This window comes from Macaca nemestrina, chromosome 6, assembly GCF_043159975.1.
Source record: "Macaca nemestrina isolate mMacNem1 chromosome 6, mMacNem.hap1, whole genome shotgun sequence".
NCBI lineage: Eukaryota > Metazoa > Chordata > Mammalia > Primates > Cercopithecidae > Macaca > Macaca nemestrina.
Window position 1 is genome coordinate 109,520,855 of NC_092130.1, and position 26,987 is coordinate 109,547,841.

At 40.1% G+C, this 26,987-nt stretch overlaps 2 protein-coding genes across 8 annotated transcripts in view; one reads left to right on the forward strand and one right to left on the reverse strand.

Annotated features, from left to right (window-relative positions):
• LOC105499489 (neurolysin) overlaps positions 1–21,531 on the reverse strand; it is a 103,845-nt gene extending 82,314 nt beyond the window's left edge. For 2 of the 4 annotated variants that reach the window (XM_011772078.3, XM_071098859.1), the window contains exon 1: positions 21,321–21,476. Coding sequence is in view for 2 of the 4 variants with exons in the window: in XM_011772076.2 (XP_011770378.1) it covers positions 21,321–21,361 (41 nt within the window). In the remaining 2 variants the exon portion in view is untranslated. Of the gene's footprint in view, positions 1–21,030; positions 21,250–21,320 lie in introns of those variants that run through there. The other 2 variants (XM_011772076.2, XM_011772080.2) reach the window with 2 other exon arrangements.
• Positions 21,532–21,596: 65 nt separating this feature from the next.
• The window catches only part of LOC105499488 (small glutamine rich tetratricopeptide repeat co-chaperone beta), a 60,599-nt gene continuing 55,208 nt past the window's right edge, over positions 21,597–26,987 (forward strand). Inside the window, exons 1-2 of one of the 4 annotated variants that reach the window (XM_011772075.3) lie at positions 21,597–21,794; positions 22,901–23,022. In XM_011772075.3, coding sequence (XP_011770377.1) covers positions 22,923–23,022 — 100 coding nt within the window. In that variant the 5' untranslated portion in view covers positions 21,597–21,794; positions 22,901–22,922. Of the gene's footprint in view, positions 21,795–21,968; positions 22,467–22,900; positions 23,023–26,987 lie in introns of those variants that run through there. The other 3 variants (XM_011772072.3, XM_011772074.3, XM_011772073.3) reach the window with 3 other exon arrangements.

Sequence of the window (26,987 nt, forward strand, 5' to 3'; positions counted from 1 at the left end):
GCCCTGAGAGACTGCTGCAGGGGCTGTGGAGGAGTGCCCCACTTTAGCTTTTATCCAGCTCTGAAAAACAGGCCACACAGACTTGGGCAGCTTTTCAGTCACCTGTTCTCAAAGAGTAAAACCACTCAAACCTGGATGACCTCGATGGCTGCCCTCTGCACCCAGGTCTCATTTTTTTCCAGAGCCCTTTAATGAACTGTTCATAGGTAATCAATTAAACCATTTGGAAACAGTGTACTCCCAGGAAAAGTACTTAAGGAAAAATTCTTCCTTAAAGTACTCAAACAATCTACATCTTTTATTGATAAGGTTCAAGGTTCAACTGAGGCATTCTTTTCTTTCTTTTTTTTTTTTTTTGAGACGAAGTCTTGCTCTCTCACCCAGACAGGAGTGCAATGGCATGATTTTGGCTCACTGTAACCTCTGCCTCCCAGGTTCAACTGATTCTCCCGACTTGGCCCCCTGAGTAGCTGGAATAAAAATTTTTGTATTTTTAGTAGAGACAAGGTTTCATCATGTTGGCCAGGCTGGTCTTGAACTCCTGACCTCAGGTGATCCACCTGCCTTGGCCTCCCAAAGTGCTGGGATTACAGGCATGAGCCAATGTGCCCAGCCTCAGCTGAGGTATCCTAAGAAAGCACTCCATGCAATAAATGCTGGTTCTTTATTCCCTATTGATAGGATTTACTGACTTGTTACTATCATCTATCATCTGGAATTATGAATATAATTCAGACATCACCAAAAAAAAGGCAGGGGGAGACAGAGGCTTATTATAAAAGGACTTCCCAAGAAATAGTTGATTCAGTGATTCCTTCAGCAAATATTTACTGAGGTTACAAAGATGAATAAGACAAAGTTATTACCTTTCAGTAGCTTACAGACTTGTGAGGAAGAAATACAGAAAGAGACATTAGAATATCAGGTAGCAGGCTGGGTGTGGTGGCTCATGCCTGTAATCCCAGCACTTTGGGAAGCCAAAGAGAAAGAATCACTTGAGCCCAGAAGTTCAAGACCAGCCCGGGAAACATGGTGAGATCTCATCTATAGTCCCAGCTACTTGGGAGGCTCACTTGATCCCAGGAAGTCAAGGCTACAGTGAGCCACTTTTGTGCCACTACACTCCAGCCTGGGTAACAGGGTAAGACCCTGTCTCTAAAAATAATAATGAAATAAAAGAATATCAGGTAACAAATTCTATATAAATAAAGCAATGGAGAATGAAGAGGACAGTGCGTGCGACTCTGCCTTGGGGAATCTAGGAAAGACTTCAATAAGGATGTAACTTCTAAACTGGCTGAGTCTTTCAAGATAGCTCTATGAAGTAAGGTGGGTACATGGGTTTAATGGGGTGTGGAGGCATGGGAGGTAAGGCTAAAATAGGTTAGATCAGACTGTGTGTCTTTTTAGTGACTTTCATAAATAAACCAATGAAGGAAACAGAAATGCTTTAATTGGGTTGGAAATTTGTGATGCACAATGTATTAAGATGACGGACAGGTTGGGGCTTAAAGACAGTTCTGAATATTGGTGGCTGTTAAGTCTTGCAAGAAATTCTGGGGCCATTCTTTTCTGTTTTCCATAACTATGAGTTTCTTCTCCATCTCTCATTCTGCACATACAGACATAACCTTAGAATTCAGTTCTCCTCTTTCATACTGTTTGTATAAAGTATTTTTTTTATCATTATTGGCTATTAATAAACAGCTAATGGAATTGATCTAGAGTATCATACTTTTATTTTATTTCAACCAGGATTTGTGGAAAGTTTTCTAAGTATATTCCAGAAAATGTTACGCACAGTTACTTCTAACTGAAAGTTCCTTAAGTTCAATGCATCAGGATCTATATGTCGGTTAGTTATTTGTTCTATATAGTCTGTATTAAAAAGTTTAAAAATAAATGATACTTCTTTTGAAGATTGTTTTGGCCTTTTTTATCTGTAAGACAAAAAGCCTATGTTTATAAATTAATCCCCTATGTAGTCCCTGGTGCTTAGTAAATATTTGTTGATGGAATTAAAATCCATGTGAATACAGAGCTTTGTCACTCCCCAGTGCTAGCCATAGCAATACCAGCAAGGCTGACTGATCTGCTTCCCCAAGTCAGGAGAGGAATTGAAGACATTTTTCCTTGTAATTCTACTAGAATGTAAGCTCTCTGGAAATGTGGTCCATGTCTTAGTCATTTTTGTATTTCTTGGCAAATGTGGAAGAATGTGTTCAGCACATAACATGTATGTTTTAACTGTTCAATCAATGAGTATAGAAATGTGACGAAAATCTAAATTAGTCTGTCCTAAAATGACCACTAAGTTCAGTCCCAGACACCAAGTACATAAAGCAAATGATAAAGCCATCAAAAGAAGATGCTCAAACAACAACAGAGTTGTTGAAGAAAAGTAATTATGTGAGAGACATGTCATAAAGAGGCTTTGAGTCATGGATAGATAATCTATAATACATGCCAGTACACTTGAAAAGCAAAGTGCTATGATTTCACTGCTCTTGCCTCCACCTGCTGGTATAGGAAGGCAATTTTTTAGATTGGGCAGAAATTGTTTAGCAGCAATAGAAAAATGCTAGGAAAACAGTGGGTTTTCAAAGTTATCTTGCCAAGATAATATATAAACTTCCTATAAACAACCATTCACGAAAAATGTACACCATGAACTCAGCTACAAGAATTTTGAGTATAGAGAAGAATTACCCTAAATACGGAGATATTCTGACCTTTATTCTGAGTAGCCTCTAGCAGCTGGTAAAGTCAAAAGCATTATGAGTTTTCCTTCATTGTACAGTCTCTTTTTTGTATTGACAAAAACTGCATTTAAATTTGAGGACTAGAATGACCAACACAACTTCAGTGGTCTAATCTTGGTCTTACTTAGTATAAATAAACAATTTATTTTGGAAACAGTGCCACATACATCCTTAATGTGTACAACTTCCTCTAGCAGTAAGACTTAAAAGTAGAAATGGTTACACAAAGGCTCCCATAGGAATGAACAATGATTTATTTTCAACTCTTTTTACAAAATGTTCATGATCCATTTTTTTTAAAAAGGTAATTTTATTCTAGATTTTGTAATGTAGTAAGTTCTTGTTTCCAAATTTCATTGTAAATAAATGAAAAGGAACTCTTCAAAATTTTATTTTTTAAGAGATATGTATAAAAATTTTAAAATGTTAGAAACGACTTAAGGGCATATGAAAAACTGTACGATGCTAGAAATATTTGTAATATTTCTGCCACTGACAAATAGAGCTTTTAGAAAAGGTTCGTATTACAAAGTTGAACAAAAATCTAGGGTTCTAAAAAATAAGTAACAAAAGATAATTAATTTTCTTCTAATTTTGTATATGACACAGCTAGCTTAATGATTACAGGTTCTAAATAAATTGATTATACATGAACTTGAAGAGATTTCTTTTATTAAATCCTATCCCTGGCTTACAAAAAGCCACCTGAGACCACAGAGCATATACAATCAAAAGCTGCTTCACAAATAAAATAAAGTGTTCCTTGATTCATTACTAAAGGGACTATCCACATACATGGAAAACCACAATTCAGATATTCCCCTTTTATTTTTCTCTAGAAACATGAATAAATTGCTTTTGGCACACTTAATTGGTATTTAGGGCATACTTTTCACAATTGAAGTCCTCAGTAAATTACTCAGGAGAGAGACTCTCTTCTTTCAGTACATTATTTAATACTTACGCTTGCGTGTGTGTGTCATTTACACATACAAATTTTGTGGTGTGAATGATGATGCCTAGATCCTCATCCAAGGCCTGGCTAATAGTTGGTTTGCTTCTTTTTTTAAGACTGGTTCAGTCAAAAATAAGTGTTTATTATTTTTATGTGTGACAATGGTATTATGATTATGTTTTTGAAAAAAAATTTCACAAAGTGATCTACAGATTGAATGCAATCCCTATCAAAATACCAATGACATTCTTCACAGAAATAGAAAACCAATCTCAAAACTTGTATGAAACCACAAAAGGCTCCAAATAACCAAAGCAATTTTGAGCAAAAAGAATAAAGTTGGAGTTATCATACTACCTGACTTCAAAATATATTACAAAGGTCTGACATGGTGGCTCACACCTGCAATCCCAGCATTTTGGAAGGCCAAGGTGGGTGGATCACTTGAGGTCAGGAGTTTGAGACCACCCTGGCCAACTGGTGAAACCCTGTACTAAAAATACAAAATAAGCTGGGTGTGCTGGTGCACATCTGTAATCCCAGTTACTTACTCAGGTGCCTGAAGCAGGAGAATCGCTTGAACCAGGGAGGCAGAGGTTGCAGTGAGCTGAGATTGCGTCACTGCACACCAGCCTAGGCAACAGAGCAAGACTCCTTTTCAGGAAAAAAAAAAAAAAAAAGAATTACATATATATATAACAAAGAAGCTATAGTAACCAAACAGCATGGTACTGGTATAAAAACAGGCACATAGCTGATGGAACAGCCTAGAAAGCCCAGAAATAAATCCACGCATTTATGGCCAACCGATTTTTGACAAAGATGCCAGGAACACACAATGAAGAAAAGACAGTCTCTTCACTGAATGGTGTTGGGAAAACTGGAGATCCACATGCAGTCGAATGAAATTAAACCCTCACGTCATCCCATATATAAAAATCAACTGAAAATGGATTAAAGACATAAATGTAAGATCCTCAACTGTGAAACTACTAGCAGAAAACTGTTATGGTTTGAATGCTTGTCCCCTTTGAAACTCATGTTGAAACTGAATCCTCAGGGTAACAGTATTAAGAGGTGGAGCTGTTAAGAGATGACTGGGTTGTGAGGGCTTTGCCTTCATGAGTGGATTAATCCATTTATGAATTAGCAGGTGAATTAACAGGGATTAACAGGAGTGGGTTAGTTATCAGAAGAGTGGATCTGTCATAGGAGCCAGTTTGGTTTTCGGTGTGCCCCACTCACCATGTGATGTCCTCCACCATGCTATGACACACTGAGAAGGCCCTCACCAGATGCAGCCCCTCCACCTTGCACTTCCCAGCTTCCAGAACTGTAAGTAATAAATTTTTCTTTATAAATTACCTAGCCTCAGGCATTTAATTACAGCAACAGAAAATGAACTAAGAAAATATATGGGAAAAGCTCCATAACATCAGTGTGGGCAATGATTTTTTGGATATGACCCCAAAAGCACAGTCAACAAAAGCAAAAGTAGACAAATGGGATTACATCAAACTAATAAGCACAGCAAAGGAAACAATAAACAGAATGAAGAGACAACCTATAGAATGGGAGAAAATATTTGCAAACTATACATCTCATAAGGGGTTAAAATCCAAAATATAAGTAACTCAATAAACTCAATAGCAAGAAAACAGCCCCATTAAAAAATGGGCAAAGGATTCAAATTGACATTTCTCAAAAGATAACATATAAATGGCAAACAGGTATATGAAAAAAATGCTCAACATCAACATTAGGGAAATGTAAAAAAACCACAATGAGACATCATCTCACACCTGTTAAAATAGCTATTATGGAAAAGACCAAAGATAGCAAGTCTTTGGTGGAGAAAAGGGAACCTTCACACACTGTTGTTAGAAATATGAATTCACACAGCCATTATGGAAAACAGTATGGAGGTTTCTCAAAATACTAAACATAGAACTACTACATAATCCAACAATCCCACTACTGGGAATATACCTTTAAAAAATGAGATCAGTATGGAAGAGATATCTGCACTCTCGTGCTTGCTATATATTATTCACAATAGACAAGATATAGAATCAACTTAAGTGTCCATCAGCCGACAAACGGATATAGAAAATGTGGTATACGTACACAATGAAATATTATTCAGTCATAAAATAGGAAATTCTGTTATTTGTGACAACATGGATGGACCTGGTAGACAGTGTTAACTGAAATAAGCTGCAACAGAAAGACACGTACTGCATGATCTCACTCATATATGAAATGTAAAAAAGTTGATCTCATTACTATATCTCAAGTACTATAGAAAATAGAATTGGTCAGGTGTGGTGGCTCATGTCTGTAATCCCAGCACTTTAGGAGGCAGAGGTGGGCAGATCATCTGAGGTCAGGAGTTCGACACCAACCTGGTCAGCAAGGTGAAACCGCATCTCTACTAAAAATACAAGAATTAGCCAGGCGTGTTGGCAGGCACCTGTGATCCCAGCTACTCGGGAGGCTGAGGCAGGAGAATCACTTGAACCCGGGAGGCAGAGGTTGCAGTGAGCTGAGATCACATCACTGCACTCCTGCCTGGGCAACAGAGCAAGTCTCTGTCTTAAAAATAAGAAGTATGGTGGTTACCAGCAGCTGGGGTGATTGCAGGTGAAAGGAGGGAGTTGGAGAGATGCTGGTCAAAGGATACAAAATTTCAATTAGGAATCAAGTTCAAAAGATCTATTGTACTACATGATGGTTATAGTTAACAATATATTGTATTCTTTTTTCTTTGTTTTATTTTATTTATTTATTTTTTTGAAACAGGATCTTGCTCTGTTGCCTAGGCTGAAGTGCAGTGGCGCAATCATGGCTCACTGGAACCTTTGCCTCCTGGGCTCAAGCGATCCTCTCACCTCAGCCTCCTGCGTAGTTTGGACCACTGAAGTGTGCCACTACATCTGGCTTTTTACATTTTTTGTAGAAACAGGGTCTCTGGTCTTGAACTCCTGGGCTCATGGAATCCTCCTGCATCAGCCTCCTAGAGTGCTGGGATTATGGCATGAGCCACCACGCCTGGCCTTTCCCCCTCCTTTTTACCCCGGAAATAATCTCTTTTCCCTGATCTTCCATAACAATCTCTCCATTCTCTGGTACTTATCACCTTCTGCCTTGTATTCTAATTATTTATTAATATGTGCCTTATCACTCTTACTATGTTGTATTGCCTTGTTTTTTTTGTTTTTTTTTTTCTTTTGTGAGACAAGGTCTAGTTCTGTCACCCAGGCTGGAGTGCCGTGGTGCGATCTTGGCTCACTGCAACCTCTGCCTCCCGAGGTTCAAGCGATCCTCCTACCTCAGTCTGTCAAGTAGCTGGGACTATAGGCACACACCACCACGCCCAGCTAATTTTTGCATTTTTGGTAGAGATGGGGATTCGCAGTGTTGCCCAGGCTGGTCTCGAACTTGTAAGCTCAAGCCATCTATCCACCTCGGTCTCCCAAAGTGCTGGGAGCCACCATGCTGGCCTTTTAACAAATAATCAAAATAAGAAATAGCTCTATGAAGTCTACTTCTGCATTTACTACATAAGTAGTGTTCTTGAGGCTATGATTCATTGCATTACTCAATTTCCCCTATGCAGTGGATCCACATGATAAATTCATCTCACAAACAGTACCAGGAAAATCTTTCTTCATGACAATTCTAAATGATGTTTTTCCTTTGCCCTTACTGCCAAAAATCTCATAGTGAAGTTCCAGATCCAATTAAAGCAACTAGACTGATCCTAAGGTTTCTTTGAATTTTTTGCCTGACATTCTTTGCTCTTTACATTATTTCATATATATGTGTATACATATATATGTACACACACACACACATATATACACACACATATATATATTGTTTATGTAAGCAGTCACAAATTAATTTGGGTAAAAAAGGGAGTATAAATGTGAGCAAATAATACCAACCTAAGTGTCTTGCAAATAGAATCTAAGTTTTCTTTATATATCTATCCTCATAATATTTAGCACCGTTTCTGATATATAGTATTCAGTTATTATTTATGCCATGAGTGAATGATGATTTGAAGCTTATATATAAGCTGCTTACATGGTTTCAATCAGCTATATTCCACTACACACCATTTCTATAACTTTACAATTTTTCAGTTCACTAAAAACATTTTTGACGAGCAGTTATACACCTTACTGAGTATCTTTGGGCCCCTTCTGCCATTCTGAGAAAGTTTTTCATGTTTTTACTTCCCTTCAGTTACTTCTGTGCAGTTAGGAAAGCATAGAACTTATGGCACAGAGTGCTAGATTTACTATGGCAGGTATGAGATGCATTCCAGGATATGAATTTGCCGTCGTGGCTTCTTTGGGTTCTATGGGGTACTTTATCCAACAGGTAGGGCAAGCTGCGTATCATTACTTTCTTGGTCTGACCAAGTATGTCTACTCCTCTAAGGATTATGTCCCTCCCAGTGACACTGTACTCCCCAGTCCCAAGTAACTCCCACGTCATCCATGTCCAGAGTCTTACTTTTGTGCCTGAGCTGATACCAGGTCCACCCATGGGAAGCTTGCCTTCTGTTCTTCCAGCTTGGCTGCTTCTGACCCAGTGTTTTGGAGATTAGCACCTCCTTCAATTTTTTCATATCCAGGCCAACATATTCAGAAGAGCTTTGCTCCCACGGTATTCATTAATAGGGGATTAATCTATAGACCTAATAAGTGATTGTCTGAATGCTCCCAGTCATGACAAGGAATCAAAGTCATGCCTTGTTTTTTTTTTTTCTTTTCTTTTTTAAAGACACGGTCTCACTGTGTTGCCCAGGCTGACCACAGGTGCATGCCAGCATGCCTGGCTAATTTTTTTGTTTGTTTTTTGGTAGAGATGGGGGTCTCACTTTGTTGCCCAGGCTGGTCTTGAACCCCTGGGCTCAAGGAATCCTCCTGTCTCAGCCTCCCAAAGTGTTGGGATTACAGGTGTGAGCCACCATGCTTGGCTTTTAATATATGCCTTTTAATACATGGCTTCTCCTCTGTCTCATATCATAATACATACTCAACATTCTTGTTTATTTGCTGGTTAAGTATAGCCCCGACAGTTAGTTTGTATCGCATATTACACAACTCCATAACTCTGTGTTTTTTTTTTTTTTTTTTCTGAGACAGGGTCTTGCTCTGACAAACAGGCTGGAGTGCAGTGGTATGAACATGGCTCAGTGCAGGCTTGACCTCCTGGGCTCAAGCAATTTTCCCACCTCAGCTTTACAACTAGCTAGGACTACAGGTGCATGCTACCACGCCCTGCTAATTTTTGTAATTTTTGTAGAGATGGGGCTTTGCCATGTTGCCCAAGCTGGACTTGGGCTCCTGAGCTAAAGTGATCCGCCCACCTTAGCCTCCCAAAGTGCTGGGATTACAGGACTGAACCACTGTGCACAGCCAGCTCTGTAATTTTTTGATAATACAACTAGGTCTACTTTTTTCTGTAAATAACTTTGGTATAAAACATCTAAATCTAAACTGGCTTACCAGCATAGGGTAGGCATAGGGTTTTTGCATGAAGAAATCTGCAACCAGCTACTTCATATAGGGCTTGAAATATCTACTTTTGGCCAGGCGCGGTGGCTCACACCTGTAATCCCAGCACTTTGGGAGGCTGAGGCGGGCGGATCACGAGGTCAAGAGATCGAGACCATCCTGGCCAACATGGTGAAACCCCGTCTGTACTAAAAATACAAAAAACTAGCCGGGCATGGTGGCAGGCGCCCGTAGTCCCAGCTACTCGGGAGGCTGAGGCAGGACAATGGCGTGAATCTGGGAGGCAGAGCTTGCAGTGAGCCGAGATCACGCCACTGCACTCCAGCCTGGGCGACAGAGCGAGCCTCCGTCTCAAAAAAAAAAAAAGAAATATCTACTTTCTACTGAAAGTTATACCTGTAATTGTATCAAAATGCCAAACCTAGGCCTATACTCCCTAGATATCAATAGTGAATACTGAATTTTCAGTTATTATCACTAATGACATATTTTCATTCATCCATTCAATGAATATATTTATTTAGCATCCCTTATGTAATGACCATGTTAAGTAGTGGAGGTACAGAAATGAAAAACAAAAAAATAGGCTGCTGATTTCAGAAAACTTGTCAACGAGTGGTGAAGACAAACACCATTAATAATAACGTTTATACTATGGAAGTATTAATACAGGATTCAGAGGGAAATAATTTAGTAGGGGTCTGGTAACTTCACCCTCAGAAAGTACAAAGCTAAGATGATGTTACTATTTAGAGATTTATAAGTTTAGAGATTTATTAGTTTACTTTTTAACCCCCTTTGAGTGAGGGGATAAACCCATGAGAGTGGGAGTAGTTTCTGTCTTATCCATAGCTGTGTTTCCAGAGTTTAGCTCAGTGGCTTGTACAGATTAAACACAGATTAAATACACATTTTTTTTGGAGACAGTCTCCCTCTGTCGCATAGGCTGGACAGAGTCTCCCTCCGTCGCATAGGCTGCAGTGCAGCAGCATGATCATGGCTCGCTGAAGCGTCGACCTCCCAGCCTCAAGCAATCCTCCAACTTCAGCCTTCCGAGTAGCTGGGACCACAGGTGAATGCCACTATGTCCAGCTAATTTTTTTTTTTTTTAAATGTTTTATAGATACAGGGTGTTCCTGTATTGCCCAGGTTAGTGTCAAACTTCTGGGCTCAAGTAATGCTCTTGCCTCAGCCTCCCAAAGTGTTAAGATTACAGGTGTGAGACACCATGACTAGTCATATTTTTTGAATATTGGAAAACAAGTGAACAATATCTAGAATATATAAACATTGTAGAACGTAAATTCAGTATGAAAAGATAACTCAATAGGAAAATGGGCAAAAGACATTAACAGGCATAAAATACAAATGGCAAAGAAACATGAAAACATGTTCAAACTCATTAGTAACACAGCAATACGTATAAAAGCCAAGTAATGCCATTTTACAATCATTGGGTTGGCAAAAGGCCTGACAACACCAAGAGTTGCTAAGGACAGTGGATCAATGGCTATTGATGAATACTATATGGAGAGAAGGAAGTAAACTAGTATAACCACTTTGGAAAAAGAATTGGGCATTATTTGGTAAAAATGAGAATGTACATCCTACAACCTAGTAATTTTTCTCTTAAATTCATACTCACACATATGTATCAGGGACATTATAAGAATATTCATAGCAATATTGTTTATAATATCAAGAAAATGGAAGCCCAAATATTCATTGACAAAATAAACAGTAAATTTTTGGAATAGTCATACAATGAAATATCTTACAAGAGTAAAAATGAACCACATCCATGTGAAACCAGTTTCGTTATGCAAAATTAAATCATATGTTGTTTAGGGAAATACACATTTGTGGTAACATCTATAAAGAAAAGCAAGAGGACAGTGATTACAAAATTCAAGACTGTGGTTATCTCTGGTATGAGGAAAGGGATATGGTGGAGGGGGCACTCGAGGAACTTCAAAGGTACTAGAAATGTCATTTTATATATAGATACATTTTTCATACTAGAAACATTTTATATATGGACACATTTTTCATCCTTTTAATCACATTTATATACGTATATGTATTACATTTTTGTGTATATTTCATAACTCAAGATAAATGAATAAGTATTAGTCAGGTTCTGGAAATGGGAGGGAAAGAAAAGAATGTGCCAAATAAGGGATCAGCTTATGTCAATTTAAGGCTAGGAGATAAGGACTTAAACTCTCTGGCTGAAGCGTTGAGTTCACTAAGTGAGAGGGGAAGCTGGGAGAGCTACACAGGGGTCAGATTGTACAGGGATTTCTAAACCATATGAGAGTTTTGATTGTTTTATGAGTTAAAAAAAATTGTAAACTGAAGTATGACATGTCACATTTGTAGTTCTTAAAGATCTCTATTTTCATCAGGAAAATATATTAGTGGGAAGCAAAAATTGATGCTGGGACTCATGATGAGGATTTGGATTATGGTGGTGATACTGGGAACAAAGAAAGGAGAAAGAATGTGAAGACTATCCAGGACTTGGTGTTGCTGGAAAAAGTAAAGGAAATAGAGAAAAAAGCAAGGAATGGCTCCCCGGCTTTGGACTTGGATAAATGGTGACATTGAGCCAAAGAACCAGGGCAAAAAAGCAAGACAGGGGAATGCTGTCAATTTAGGAAAAGGTGATATTGAGATTCGACAACATAACAGGTGTTCAATAAGTATTTATTATATTAGTCTGTTCTAACGCTGCTATGAAGAAATGCCCAAGATTAGGTAACTTAAAAGGAAAGATATTTAATAGATTCACAGTTCAGCATAGCTGGGGTGGCCTCATGAAATTTCGAATCATGGCAGAAGGGGAAGCAAACACCTCCTTATTCACATGGCAGCAGGAAGGAGAAGTGCTGAGCAAAGAGGAAAAAGCCCCTTATAAAACCATCAGATTTTGTGAGAACTCACTGTATCATGAGAACAGCATGGGGATAACTGCCCCATGATTCAATTACCTCCCACCAGGTCCCTCCCATGACACGCGGGGAATATGGGAACTACAATTCAAGGTAAGATTTTGGTGGGGACACAGCCAAACCCTATCACTTATAAGATAAAAAAGTGGCTGACTGTGAGACCTCAGGAGCTGTCCAACTGGTAGTTGGAATCTAATATCATTCACCTACTTCTTTTCTAAATATATAATTTGTGGTTCCCTATTTTGTATCTTGGCAGAGAAGCTATGACACCTTAAAAAGAATTTCTATGATAATAAAAATAATGTACAGATATATAAATCTCAGTGTTAGAGTGGTCAGATCTATGTAGCCCTGAGAGTATGGACATTATACATTGTAGCAAGCAGGCTTCATCAAGCTGTGATTATTTCAGTCACTACAACTCCACCTGAGATGTGAGGCAGAAGTAGAATTTTTCTTTTGGTGTTGACCACAAATGGGATTAAATATTAAAGATACCAGCAAAGTATGGCTGGGAAATATGAGGACTTCCTCCTGAATGCCAAACAGGAAGCACAGACAATCTCAGAGTCGGTAGAATGGGGCAGAGTCTTTCTAATGTAAGCTATGGTGAATGGGAAATCCAAATTTTATAAGCTGGACTTCCTGTTATACTTGCAGTTTCGGTGTTGATTTCCTTTTTGTTTCACTCAATAATTTGAAGAAGTCTTTTTAAAAAAGTCAGCCCTCATGATAGATAAAGGATTTAAGTGTGGAAAATGGAACATAAAAGTACTAGAAGAAAATGTAGATGCTGGGTGTGGTGGCTCATGCCTGTAATCCTAGCACTTTGGGAGGCTGAGGGGGAAGGATTGCTTGAGCCCAGGAGGTTGAGACCAGCCTGGGCAACATGGCAAAACCCTTTCTCTACAAAAAATACAAAAATTAGCCAGGTGTGACTCATACCCGTAGTCCCAGCTACTTGGAAGGCTGAGGTGGGAGGACTGCTTGAGACTGGGAGGCAGAGGTTACAGAGATGAGATTGTTCCACTGTACTCCAGCCTAGGTGACAGAGCTAGACTCTGTCTTAAAAAAAAAAAAAAAAGAAAATGTAGGTGATTTTTAAAATGTATAATATTGGGGTAGAGAAGGACTTTCTAGGAATGAGACCAAAGGCAGAGGTCATAAAGGAAAAGACTGACATTTCTGATTATATAAAAATTTAAACTTTTGTAGAGAAAAAGCAAAAAAGCAAAAAGCAACAATAATCCACCCCAAAAGTTCAAAGAGCAAAAATAACTGAAACATCTATGAGGGGCTCTTACAAATTAATAATCCTAATTTTAAAACTCCCAAAATAAAACTAGGCAATTCAAAAAAGTAAAAACAGTAACTAATATTTCTCGAGATCTTATTATGTCCCAATACGGTAGACTGATGACTAAAATGGCCTCAATTTTCCACCTGCTATGTGTCTATGTCTCTTAACAATGTGAGTTTGCTTTTCTACCCATCAAGAGATACAGTCTGTTTCCCCACTTCTCGAATCTGGGCTAGCCTTGTGACTTGCTTTGACCAGTAGAATGTGGCAGAGCTGATGAGGTTCCAGTTCCAACTGCCTTCCACTCTTTCATGGAACCCTGCCACTGCCATGAGAACGAGCCAGAGGTAGCTTCCTGGAGGACGAGAGGTCACAGGAAAGAGGGCCAAATAGCCCCAGCAGTGGTCATCCTACATCACCAAACATGTGGCAGAGGACAGCAAAGAGCTGCCTACACAACCCATGGCTGACCGAAGGAGCATGAATGAGTTAAGACCAGAAAAACCGCCGAGCCAAAATCTAGATTTCCCAGCAAAAATAAACATTGATCACTGTACTCCACTGAAATTCAGTTTGTTATACAGCATTTTTGTGGTAATAGGAACAGATATAACCAGGCAATGTTCAAAGTGTTCTATATTTATGTTTCAATCTTAAAAGGTGAGTACAGGCCAGGCACGGTGGCTCACACCTGTAATCCCAGCACTTTGGGAGGCAGAGGCAGGTGGGTCACTTGAGGTCAGGAGTTCAAGTCCAGTCTGGCCAACATGGTGAACCCGTTTCTACAAAAATACAAAAATTAGCTGGGCATGATGGTGGGTGCCTGTAATCCCAGCTACTCGGGAGGCTGAGGTGAGAGAATCGCTTGAACCCAGGAGGAGGATGTTGCAGTGAGCTGAGATTGCGTCATTGCACTCTAGCCCAAGCAACAGAGCGAGACTCTGTCTAAAAACAAAAACAAAAACAAAACAAAAAAAAAGAAAGAAAAGAAAAAAAGGGTGAGTACAATTTTTCCCTCTCATCTCATCTCCTACTTACTTGCCTGACATTTATTCCATGCTAGTCACAATGGTCTCTGCACTTTCTCAAAAACACCAGGCAGAGCCCTGCTTTCAGAGCCTTGGTATGTGCTGTTTCTCCTGCTTAGAACGACCTGCCTCAGGTATTCACATAGCACAACTACTCACTTCTCTTAGATCATTACTCAAGTATTAATATCACTTTCTTAGCCTTTCCTGTTGACTCTACAATTGCCTTCCTATTGGTATTGAGCATTCCCCTTTTGCTCTGAAACACATTTTCCCATCTAACTTACTATATATTTTCCTTAGTTGTATCTCCCACTGGAATGTAAGTTCCATTAATGCAAAGATTTTTGTCTGCTTTGTTCATTGCTGTATCCCCAGACCTAGAATACTGTTTCGCATATAATAGACAATAAATATTTGGTGAATGAAGAAATCATCCAATCAATTCCCAATTTACTGAGAAGGAAACAGATACGGAGAACTTAAGCATTCTTGCCTAAGATCACAGTGCTAGTCAGTGGCAGAACCAGCATTCAAACTCAGGCAAGCTGTTTCTACATTTATATAGTTGACTCTATCATGCTACAAGCACTTTGTAATGCGCAGCTTGGCATTTACATATGCACTCAATACACATCAATTTCCTTGGTTCTTTATCTTTAATTTAGGTGGTTCTCCCCAAGGAAGTCCTGTGCTTTGTCTTAACCAAAGAGGTGATAATGTTTAACTGTGAGAAAGAACCAGGTTGTTTCTGACCAAAAAACTAGTTAAAGGACAACCAAAAAGGAAAGAAGTCAATCCTCGGCCGAGCGTGGTGGCTCACCCCTTTAATTCCAGCACTTGGGGAGGCTGAGGTGGGCAAATCATGAGATCAGGAGTTCGAGACTAGCCTGGCCAACATGGTAAAACCCCGTCTCTACTAAAAATACAAAAAATTAGCTGGGCGTGGTGGCAGGCACCTGTAATCCCAGCTACTTGGGAGGCTGAGGCAGAAGAATTGCTTGAACCTGGGAGGCAGAGGTTGCAGTGACCCGAGATCATGCCACTGCACTCCAGCCAGGGCGACAGTGTGAGACTCCGTCTCAAAAAAAAAAAAAAAAAAGAAAAAAGAAATCCTCTTTTATAACCAAATCCATTTGTACACATAATCTCAATCTATCTCTTGATACTTTAACTTAAAACCCTTTTTTTATCAGATTTTTTTTCTCAGTACTATTCTCTTAACATTTTGGAGATTATGCCTACTGGTTTTAGAGGAATAATCTCAATTTTATTTAATTACACTCAGACACGTAAATATTGTTAATTTTATTAATTTGTAATTTAGGCCGGGCCCAGTAGCTCATGCCTATAATCCCAGCACTCTGGAAGGTTGAGGCAGGCAGATCACTTGAGCCCAGGAATCAGAGACCAACTTGGGCAACATGGTGAAGCCCTGTCTCTACAAGAAATACAAAAATTAGCCGGGTGTGGTGGCACACACCTGTAGTCCCAGCTACTTGGGAGGCTGAAGTGGGAGGACTGCTTGAGCCCGGGAGGTTGAGGCTGCAGTGAGCCATGATCACGCGACTGCACTCCAGCCTGGGCAACCAAGTGAGATCCTGTCTCAAACAAACAAAAACACCAAGAAAACTGTAATTGAATTTGTCTGACTTTCTAAGATTTTCCACATAAATAAATTTTCACATCAGAAAACAAATAACGATTTGGTTTCCAGATCACAAGTCCTGAATTTTTGTTTAGGAATTATACTCACTGAATAAACCTTCCAAAAATGTATGAAAATACAAATTATAATAAGAGAAATTTCCACTTATGAAACTGATAAGGATAAAAAAACATTAAAATGCTCAGTGTTGGTAACAGTATAGGAAACTAGCATTTACTTACTCACCTGGTAAGATTATAGTTTGGGAGAAAGTTTTTAAAACAGAATAAGATGATAAGTAGACCTGAAAGGTATGCATGCCCTTTGATCTACGAGTTCAATTCGTAAGAATTTATACTAAGAAAATAATTAAGGATTTGGAAAAGGACGGTAGGAATGTTTATCCAAGCACTATTACTCATTGCAAGAAGTTGGGAATAGTTGACATGCCTAAAGGTATGTATTAATCAAATTGCATATATCCCCAAAGGGAATATATTATAGCTATTTATATTTTAGAGGATGTTTGTATAATATTAAAAATTATAAAAGAATAACGACATCCTATTTGTAAAAAGAAAGTCTGTTCATAGAAGAAATGTTGAAGGCTGTTAAGAATTGGCTGTTCTAGATGGGTGGATTATGTACGTATTTAATGTTTTCTTTTGCTTGTCATTACTTGCTAAGTTTTCAATAATGAACATGCATTGCTGTCATCATTTATTTATTTATTTATTTTTGAGACAGAGTTTCACTGTTGTTGCCCAGGCTGGAGTGCAATGGCATGATCTCTGCTCACTGCAACCTCTGCCTTCTGGGTTCAAGCGATTCTCATGCCTCATCCCTCATATTCTATAATATACATTAGGTTTTGCTTGGGTAACATGCTGTGCAATCTGACTGAGGTAGGAGGAGGAATTCTCCTGGTTTGCTATGGCAATATAGAGTTTTTTTTTTTTTTTAAGCCTTAGATATTATTTAGTCAAGCCCTCTTCATTTTACAATATGAGGAACCTGGGTCAGGCATGATGGCACACACCTGTAATCCCAGCACTTTTAGAGGTTGAGATGGGAGGATCATTTGTGGCCAGGAATTCTAGACCAGCTTTGGCAACATAGTAAGATCCTATCTCTACAATTTTTTTAAATTAGCTGGGCATGGTGGTGAGCACCTGTAGTCCCAGCTACTCAGGAGGCTTGAGGCAGGGAGGATTGTTTGAAACTAGAGTTTGAGACTGCAGTGAGCCATGATCATGCCTCACTGCACTTCAGCCTGGATAGCAGTGAGACCTTGTCTCTAAAATACATACTATGTAACATACATACATACATACATACATACATACATAATGTAACTTGAAAGAGGTCCAAGGGAGTGAGTGATTTCTTTAAGGCCGCAAAGTGAATTGAACAGCAACTATAATCCAAACTCCAGATTCTCAGCCCACTTATTCCCAAGAAATTGGCTGAACACCCCCATCAATGATCCTGGCTGCCCAGCTGGCCTTGGGAAGCGGGTATAGCAGCTCTGACAACAAGAAAACCCAAAGGAAACTATAAGTCAGTTAGGCAAAAGCCTAGTCACTCCATAACACTAAAATGAACTCCCAAGTGTCAGAGGAAACAGGAAAAACAGGAAAACACAGGGATCCTCCGTGTTGTCCAATATGAACTCTTTTGGAAGATACTGATTTTGAAACAGCCGATTCTGTGATAAAGCACAGAAGCCCTGGGTTAAGGACTACTGTATATAATGATTAACTGTGAGATATGCCCTTATATAACAAAATAGTTAATGTATTTATGGTAGCTTCTAACAAGGTAATAATTTTTTGGCTATTAGTTTATTTATTTTCTTCCATGCATAAACAAAGAATCTAATACGACATAGCAACAGCTCTCAAAATGTAGTCCACAAACCTTAAAGGTAGAGGTGTGGGGAGGGGTTCCTGACACCCTTTCAAGGAGTCTGTGAGGTTAAAAATCTTTTGTAACAATACTAAGACATTATTTCTCTTTTTTACTTTGTGAACATTTGCACTGATGGTGAAAAGCAATGGTGGATAACATTGTTGGTACTTCAGGACAAATTGAGTCCACAGCACTAAACTGTACTAGTAGCTGTATTTTTCATTGCTATGCACTCAGGCTAAAAATAATGTCAATTTCATTTTAGAATATCCTTAATGAAATGGTAAAAAGCATGAATTTGTATTAAATCTCTACCCTTGAGTTACATGTGACCAAGTACACACAAAGCATTTCTGCTGTGTACCTGAGTATAAGGGTTGTCCTGCGGATTTGGTTGCCCAAATCAAAAGCACTTTTGCAATTGGTTGAACTGTGAGCTGAAATAGCTTTTTTTCATGGAACACCATTTTTACCAGAAAAAAAACTACTGACAGACAAACCAGGGTTATTCAGACTTAAGCATGTGGCAGAAATTCTGTCAAAAATGTAACAAAGTGAGACTGTCACTTCAAGTAAAACAACTGACAGTTTGTGTTGCCAATGATACAATTCTAGCTTTCAAGTGAAAACTAGCATTTTGGAAAATCCTATCTGCCACTGTGAGCTTGACAGCTTCCCAATACTTGAAGACTTTTCTGATGAAATGGGAAGACATTAAGGAAAGTGATTGTTTGATACTGTATAATGAAATATGTCAACATTAGGAAGAACTGTATAACACAGTGAACCACTAAAATTTCCGAAGGACTTATGCTTAATGTTTAAAATATCAGGCATCGATCCAACATCCTTTCAAAGTGTAAGGTACACCAATGGATATTAATGTAACAGTGTAAAAAAAGTACATTGATATAGTTTCAGATTCTACTTTGTAACTAACCTTTAAAAAGCTACCATTTGTCAAACTTTGATGTGATATCAAAGAATATCCATGATTATCTTTAAAAAGCTATTAAAATATTCTTCTTTCCAACTTCATATGACTGTGAGGTGGGATTTTCTTCATCTTAAACCAAAATGAAACAGTGCAGCAGCTTAAATGCAGAGGCAGACATAAGAATCCAGTTACCTTCTATTATGTCACACATTGGTTTTGCAAAAACAAAACAATGCCACTCCTAGGATAACTGTTACCAAACCAGGAAATAAGTGCTGATGATGATGTGGAGAAATTGGAATCCTTGTGTACTGCCAATGGGAATGTAAAAATGGCACAGCCACTGAAGAAAAACAGTATGGTTTCAAAAACTAAACATAGTACTATCCTATGACTCAGCAATTTTCACTTCTAGGTACATACGGTATCCCAAAGAATTAAAAGCAGGGATTCAAACAGACATGTGCACATTAACGATCATAGTAGTAGTATTCACAGTAGCCAAAAGGTGGAAGCAACCCAAATGTCCAGACAAATGGATAAACAAAATGTGATATATACATACAATGAAATATTATTCAGTTTTAAAAAGGAAATCCTGACACATGCTTCAATATGAATAAACCTAAAAAACACTATACTAAATAAACCAGACTCAAAAGGACAAGTATTGTATAATTCCACTTATATAAGGGACCTGAAATAGTCAAATTCATAAAGAAAAAAATAATGGTTAACCAGGGATTTGGGGAGGAAGTAATGGGCAGTTATTATGTAATAGGTACAGGATTTCAGTTTGGGATGATGACAAAGTTCTGGAGATGGACAGTGGTGTTGGCTGTACCTCTCAATTGCACACTTTAAATTGTACCCTTAAAAATTATTAAAATGGTAAATTTTGTTATATCTTACCACAATTTTAAAAACAAAACCCCACAATGTTACTCTTCTCACTGATGGGGGGGGGGTGGTTTGGAAAATAGTTATTTTTCATTAAAATCATTATTTAGGCACGTAGCCTATTTATTACTGTTTTGTAAATTAACAAATACTTAAAATTTTTCCAGCTTTAATGTCTAATATGGTAAATATAAACATATATACCATAAAAACAGAAGCTCTTAGGTCCATGGTAATTTTTGAAAGGTAAAGGGGCCCTGAGAATAAAAAGTTTGAGAATTGCTCTTATATGAAGATTTATTTCCTCTTCTCACACCTGCATTATGTGAAGATCTTCATTTCTTGGTATAACTTCATTTGACAGTTATATCGATTGCAGCCTGGAGACCAGCAAAAAACGACAGGCTGAAATATCACAGATCATCACATTAACTCTTTGTAATTACCACTGTCGCCTGCCTGCTCCCTAACTCTACGGACTGAGCAACAAAAAGCTCCATCCATTCAGAGGAGTGGCAATGTGCAAAAGGGAACTGTAGAAAGCTTAAATGCTGACATGTTACAAAGTAGTTTTGTTGATAGCTAGCAAGAAGCACACATTTTCTTTTTTCTGTTGAATCTTCATTTGGATTTACAGTCCTGGGCAGATTTGGAAACGGGGATGGTGGCGGCATTGTTTCCGAAAACCAGCGCATTCGTGCAAAGAATCTAATTCCCTCACCATCTTGCTACTGGTCTGTTGCAGTGGGGTGTGGTTAGAGGGCTAGGAAGCAATCCAAAACAGCAGCTCAGGCTGCCCAAGGCCGTGTACAAGCGATCATTTTCTCCATTTTGGGCCAGGTCAATTTGCACCAGCAAGAGGCAGAATGTTTGTTTCATGGGGAGGAGGAAAATAAAAAAGGAAGTTAGAGAGCATGGACGGAAATAAGCAACACCACCAAAGAGGTTTCATCTCAGGTGGATGTTAAACGATTGGAACGCTAATAACGGGCGCAAGGAGCAAACAAAATTGTTCTGAGTCCACAGCTGCGGCACTTTTAATGACAGGTGTGCAGTTCTGCATTGGGGTTGAAAGTGAAATGATTTTCTTATCCAAACTATTTGCATTCATTTTGGGCCGCGTCTGTGACCAGCCTCGCTGACTGCGGCTGAGGCAGTCCCAAACAAAGGGGAATGGACGTCCTCCCGAGGGAGCGGAGGCGGGAAAGGTGGCCCCAGGTGGCCGCGCCAGGTGTGCCCAGGGGTCCACTTTGCAAGCCGCGGGGAGGGTGCGTCCCAGGAGCGTAGGAGAGGCGCGGTCGGGAAGGGTTGGGTCCGGGCTCCAGGCACCACACGGCGAAAGACCCCGCCCTGCCCACGGCCAAGGTTAACCCGCGCACTGGAGGTACCTGCGGAGGCTTCGCACAGCCAAAAGGCACCGGGCGATCATGGGAGCGCTGAGAGGCTGGCGGCGGTGGGCGCGTGGTCCTTCAGCGTGGCGCGACAAGGCGTGCGGCAGCGCCTGGGCGCCCGGGAGTCGCGAGCCGGCCTAGCCGCAGAGGCCACAGTGGCTGCCTGGCCAGCGCCCTCCCACGTGCGGCAGCTCCACGCCGGCGCCTACCAGCCCCGCCCCGCGCCGTGCCCCGCCCCAGCCCGCGCGTCCGGCCCCGCCCCAGGGGCGGTGCTGGCCAGACCCCGCCGCTGGAGCTAGAGCACAGCCGGGTGGGCTCTGGGGTTGGCGCCCTGGGGGCCGGGGAGGTTTGCGCCGCCGCGCCCAGTGCTGCGATCCCGAGCCAGGCTTCAGCCCCGAGGACTAGGGGTCGGGCGGGCCGGCCTACGGAACCCCGCGGGCCAGCAGCCGTCGTCTCGCGTCCTCCTGCTTGGTAAGGGGGCTTCTGTCTGGCGAGGGTGCGCCTCCCTCCGCCCCGGACCGAGGCCCGCACTGGCACTCGCTGCACACCGGGCAGGGCCGAGGCAAGGCCGGGTGCCGGAGGGAGGACGGGAGGGAGGGGGAGCTCGATGCGCTCTGGGGAGAGGAAGGGGGAGAAGCCTGGACGAGGCTGGGCATCTCTTTCCCTCTTTGCACCCCCTTTTCCCCCCTTTCTGTTTTTACCTTCTGCCCTGGGGCCTTATTTATTGCTTGTGACCCCGTGGCCTAGAGGCTGACATCGCCTTTAAAATAACTACACAAATAATAAACATTATAGCGGCGGGTACCACACCCTGGCTTTGAATTAGGGAACCTGGGGAACAGATGGATGATGCGATTTAGTGGAAATCAGCCATGAATGCCGGCTGGCCCTGCGCCACTGTTTGGATGCGATAGTATTCCATGTGAATGAACATGACCGGGAGCTTCCAGCTTGTCCACGAGAGCACAGCCTCTGCAGGGAGCGCCGGTCGACTTGTAGTATCCATCGACTTGGGCAGCGATTTCCTGACATGTCTGCTGATTAAATAGAAATGCCATTTTTATTAAGAACGACACTCACCAGTTGAACAACCTTTCGCGAATGTGTTTCCTCATCAAATAACTCTCAACCTACAAAAAGTAGGTAGTGTACATTATTAATACTTTTTTTAGGTCCCATGAAATAGAGGAAGATGCTTGGTTATAGATCAGCTTTTAGTCAGCAGTATGAAAGCCTCTCAACTTAGTACTGAGGCCTTTAGGGGATTTCGGTATGGTGAGATACTCAGTGACAGTCTAAGCTTATGCTGTACTTGTTTTGAAGACATTTTTACTTGTTCCAAGATTTAACATACTCATACCACTGGGTATTAATGAAAATATGTAATAAATTACCTTCACAATACTTTGTGCTCTCCTGACTCTTAAAAAAAAAAAAAAAGATGAAAGGTCATACAGTTTTGTGTTTTGTTTTTACCTTTAATACAGTTTATAACCCGTATCATCTTTGTAATTTATGACTTTTCTGATTGATTCTTCAGAATAACTTAGTTCAGTGTTTTCACTTTTCTTATCAAGGAAAAGTGTTTAAGCTTCTAAAATGTCATCTATCAAGCACCTGGTTTATGCGGTTATTCGTTTCTTACGGGAACAAAGTCAGATGGACACTTACACCTCCGACGAACAAGAAAGTTTGGAAGGTATGCATCTGCTCTTTTTGTTCATTTATATCATAATTATAAACGAGGACTAAAATAGCTGTAAGCCCAGCTTGATGATCTATTGTAACAAAAATCAGAATTTTCTTTGATCTTTCAAGGAGAGGCCTGATTATAAGGTTATCGTATTTCCATTTTCTGAAGCTTGTTTTGTTTAACAACAAATTAAGAGGACTATTGTTTATTTATTGAACAAATACTATATGTAGAAAGTATGCTGTTCATATTATAGGCAATGTTTTCTTCACAGCAACTGTTATGTTAGTATTATCCCCATTTAACAAGTGAGAAAATGAAACCAGGGCCAGACTTGGTAGCTCATGCCTGTAATCCCAGCACTTTGGGAGGCTGAGGCTGGTGGATCATTTGAGGTCAAGGGTTCGAGACCAGGCTGGGCAACATGGCAAAACCCTGTCTCTACTAAAAATACAAAAAGTAGCCAGGTGTGGTGGCACTTGCCTGTAGTCCCAGCTACTCGGGAGGCTGAGACAGGAGAATGGCTTGAACCCAGAAGGCGGAGGCTGCAGTAAGCTGAGATCCCATCACTGCACTCCAGCCTGGGCCATGAGGGAGATCCTGTCTCAAAAAAAAAAAAAAAGAAAGAAAATGAAACCAAATAGCATAACCAGATAACACAGCTGATATGTGATAAAGCCTGGTTAATACTCTGAAGATCTTGTTGTCTGCATTTCCTAATAGGAAAGCATCCAGTTTAGAAATAATATATAAAAATACCTGAGTCATTTTAATAGCACTATGTAAAAGTCTAATAATTATACCACTCGTAAGATCTGACCAGTGCCTAATTTTGAACTTGAAATGAAAGCATTTCACCTGTGTTTTACATTAACTTTAATATTGGCTTCAGTAATCTGTAAAGTTGAACAGGATGTAGGTGATGGCATCGTGTGTTTCCTCGACACCATCTTTGTTCTTCATGTTTATGTGTTACAAAATTTAAATTCAGTACAACCATAACAAGGTAGAATTTGGAAGATGGGCTTGTGGAGGTTCAGTGAATCTGGTGTCCCTGTGGCCTAAAGTCTTTTATTTATTTATTTATTTTTTGAGACAGGGTCTGTCTGGCTCTGTCACCCAGGCTGGAGTGTAGTGGCACGATCTCAGCTCACTGCAACCTCCACCTCCTGGGCTCAAATGATCCTCCCACCTCAGTCTCCCAAGTAGCTGGGACTTCAGGAGTACACTACCATGCCTGGCTAAGTTTTTTATTTTTTTTTGTAGAGACAGGGTTTCGCCATGTTGCCCAGGCTGGTCTCAACCTCCTGGGCTCAAGTGATCCACTTGCCTTGGCCTCCCAAAGTACTGGGATTACAGGCATGAGCCAGCCCTCCCAGCCCTAAAGTCTTAATTATTGCAGTAAGAGTGCATTTGGAAGAACTTAATAAATAACAGTATAGTTTAAATTTCCCATCTTAAAACTGCTTCTGTAATTTCAACAAGCACTTCCCTGTGAATATGCTTTTAGGAGGTGGAGATGAAAATTGGGCATTTGCTCTAAATCTGCTTGCAGTCTGGTTAGATGATGTCTTTCCAGGTGGCAGTGAGAGGAGCAGGTGATGCACAGTTGGAGAACATTGCCATCAGTCCATTTAATATTAAGGTCTTTTTGTTCTTGATGATTAGACTATGTGAAGATAAAGTTGATTGGTTATCTAAGGAGAATGTTAGTTATGATTGCTCTGTAGCAAACAGATAAATGCAGTCATTTAAGAAAAGATGTTTCTTTTCTAATCAAAGGCAGCATAAAAGTTTTAAGGGCCAGAAAGAAAATTGAGGGTTGTTTTTTTTTTTTTAAACCAAGATGTTACGTCCTATTTTTAGGATGGTATTCAGCCAAAAATATGTGCCTTCAGCTGTTTGTTATATATGGCAGTCAGAAAGGGTGCCAATTGTTTTTGACTGACCCCTATTTTTGACTCTGTGAGTCTAATTTAATTGAACATGAAATCATGTGGAGGTGTCTGCCCACCTTCTAGACATTTTTAAAAGCCCTGGGAAAGAAGCCTCAGTTCTGATACCAGCTTTACCACTACTGTGAAGCTGATGTATCATCAGCTTTGTCTTGCCATCAGATTATGTCACCCACTCCTCAATTATTGTCATCTACTGACATTTGCTTCGTTCCTTGACTAATTGTGGTTCCTGTTCACTGTCACTCTCTCTAGCACTACTCCTATTTAGTTCTTGGCAATTGCAATATACTGATAGATGATTATTTTAGTTCCCTGGCTCTCAGTTCTTGACCTCGTCCAGTGATCTCAAATACTTGATCATATTCTAGATCAGTGGTTCTCAACTCGGGGGTGATTTTGCAGTATCTGGATACATTCTGATTGTCACAACTGGGTGAGGGGGGTGGCTGGTATTACTGGCATCTAGTGAGTAGGTAGAGGCCATGGATGCTGCTAATGCACAGGACAGCCCTTCACAAGAAGAAATTACCTGATCCAAAAGGTCAGTATGTAGAGATTGAGAAAGCCTTCCCTAGACTTAATCATTACCAGAATTGCATTCCTCCCCTATTCTCTGTCCCAAACATTTCACTTCCTGACCACTATTGCCTGTCCTTCCAAGCTTACTCCCTCTAGAATCCCTACTCCAGCTATTCTTTGACCCAACCAATACCTCCAGTCTGTTCATCCCTCACCTTTTCCCACACCTCGTTACTCATCTTAAATTCTATAGTTGATCATTACAATTATTCCCTCGTAACTCTTTCCCTTTCTTGCAAAGCCCAACTTTGTTTAAATCCAGCTCTCCACCTACTCTGTGCCCACCTACTCACACCCACTCATGTATATAGATGGAGCAAAACACACAACTTTGCTGACTAGTCCCACTTGAAATTCATGGCTCTGAACTTCAAGCAGCCTTTAATGCTTTAATGCTGTCAGGCAATCACGCCCTCTGTTCCAAGTTCATTTGTACATTTATTTTCCTAGATGACCATTTTAGCACTTTCTCATATCTTCTGAAACCCTCAAACCTCTTTCACTGTCCTCACTTTTAGTTGGTTACTTTGCTTTCTACTCCACCAAGAAAACTGAAATAATAAGAAAATAGCTGGGTACGACAGCACTCACATACTCGGCCTGCCTGCCTGTTTGCCTAGCTATTACCATAGGTGGACTATTCGCGCCTAAATGGAACCCCTCTACTGGTATACTAGATCCCATCCTCTCTCACCTACTCCAGGATATCACTCTAGTTATTTTTTTTTATCTTATAAAATTTTCATACTCTACTGGATCATTTCCATCATAATATAAACTTACCATTATTCTCCCTTCTTCAAAAAAGCAAAAATAAACAGCAAATAATTATTTTACCATATTACCCCTAACCCATTACTGCTTAATTGTATGTCTCCCTTTGCAGCAAAACCATTTGAAAGAATTGTCTATGCTTGCTTTCTCCAAACCCTCTCCTTCTATTCTTCTTAAACCCATTCTGATTAAGCCTTTGCCTCTCTCTCTCAATCTATTCCACTCTCATCAAGGTCATTAGTGATTTCTGTGTTGTTTAATTTAATGGTCAGTTCTCAGCTTTCATCTGAGTTATTAGCTGTCATTGATAATGTTGATGGTCATTTCTTCACTGCCCCCACCCCCACCCCCAGTATATTTTATTTAGTTTCCAGGATACCTCATGCTTTCTTGGCTTTCTTATCTCATTGTTTGCTTCTTTTCTGTCCCCTTTGCTGGTTCCTCTTCTTTTCCCTGACCTGGCGTACCCAGAGTCCGCTGCTTGATCCTCTTGTCTTCATTATCTATACCCATTTCTTTGGTGATATCATTCAGCTTCTTAGCCTTAAATACCCCGTATCTATATGCTATTTCCCAAATTTATGCCCTCAGCTCAGACCTTTCTCCTGAAGGTCTTCTTATATATCCAAGTACCAACTAGATATCTCCACTTGCATGTCT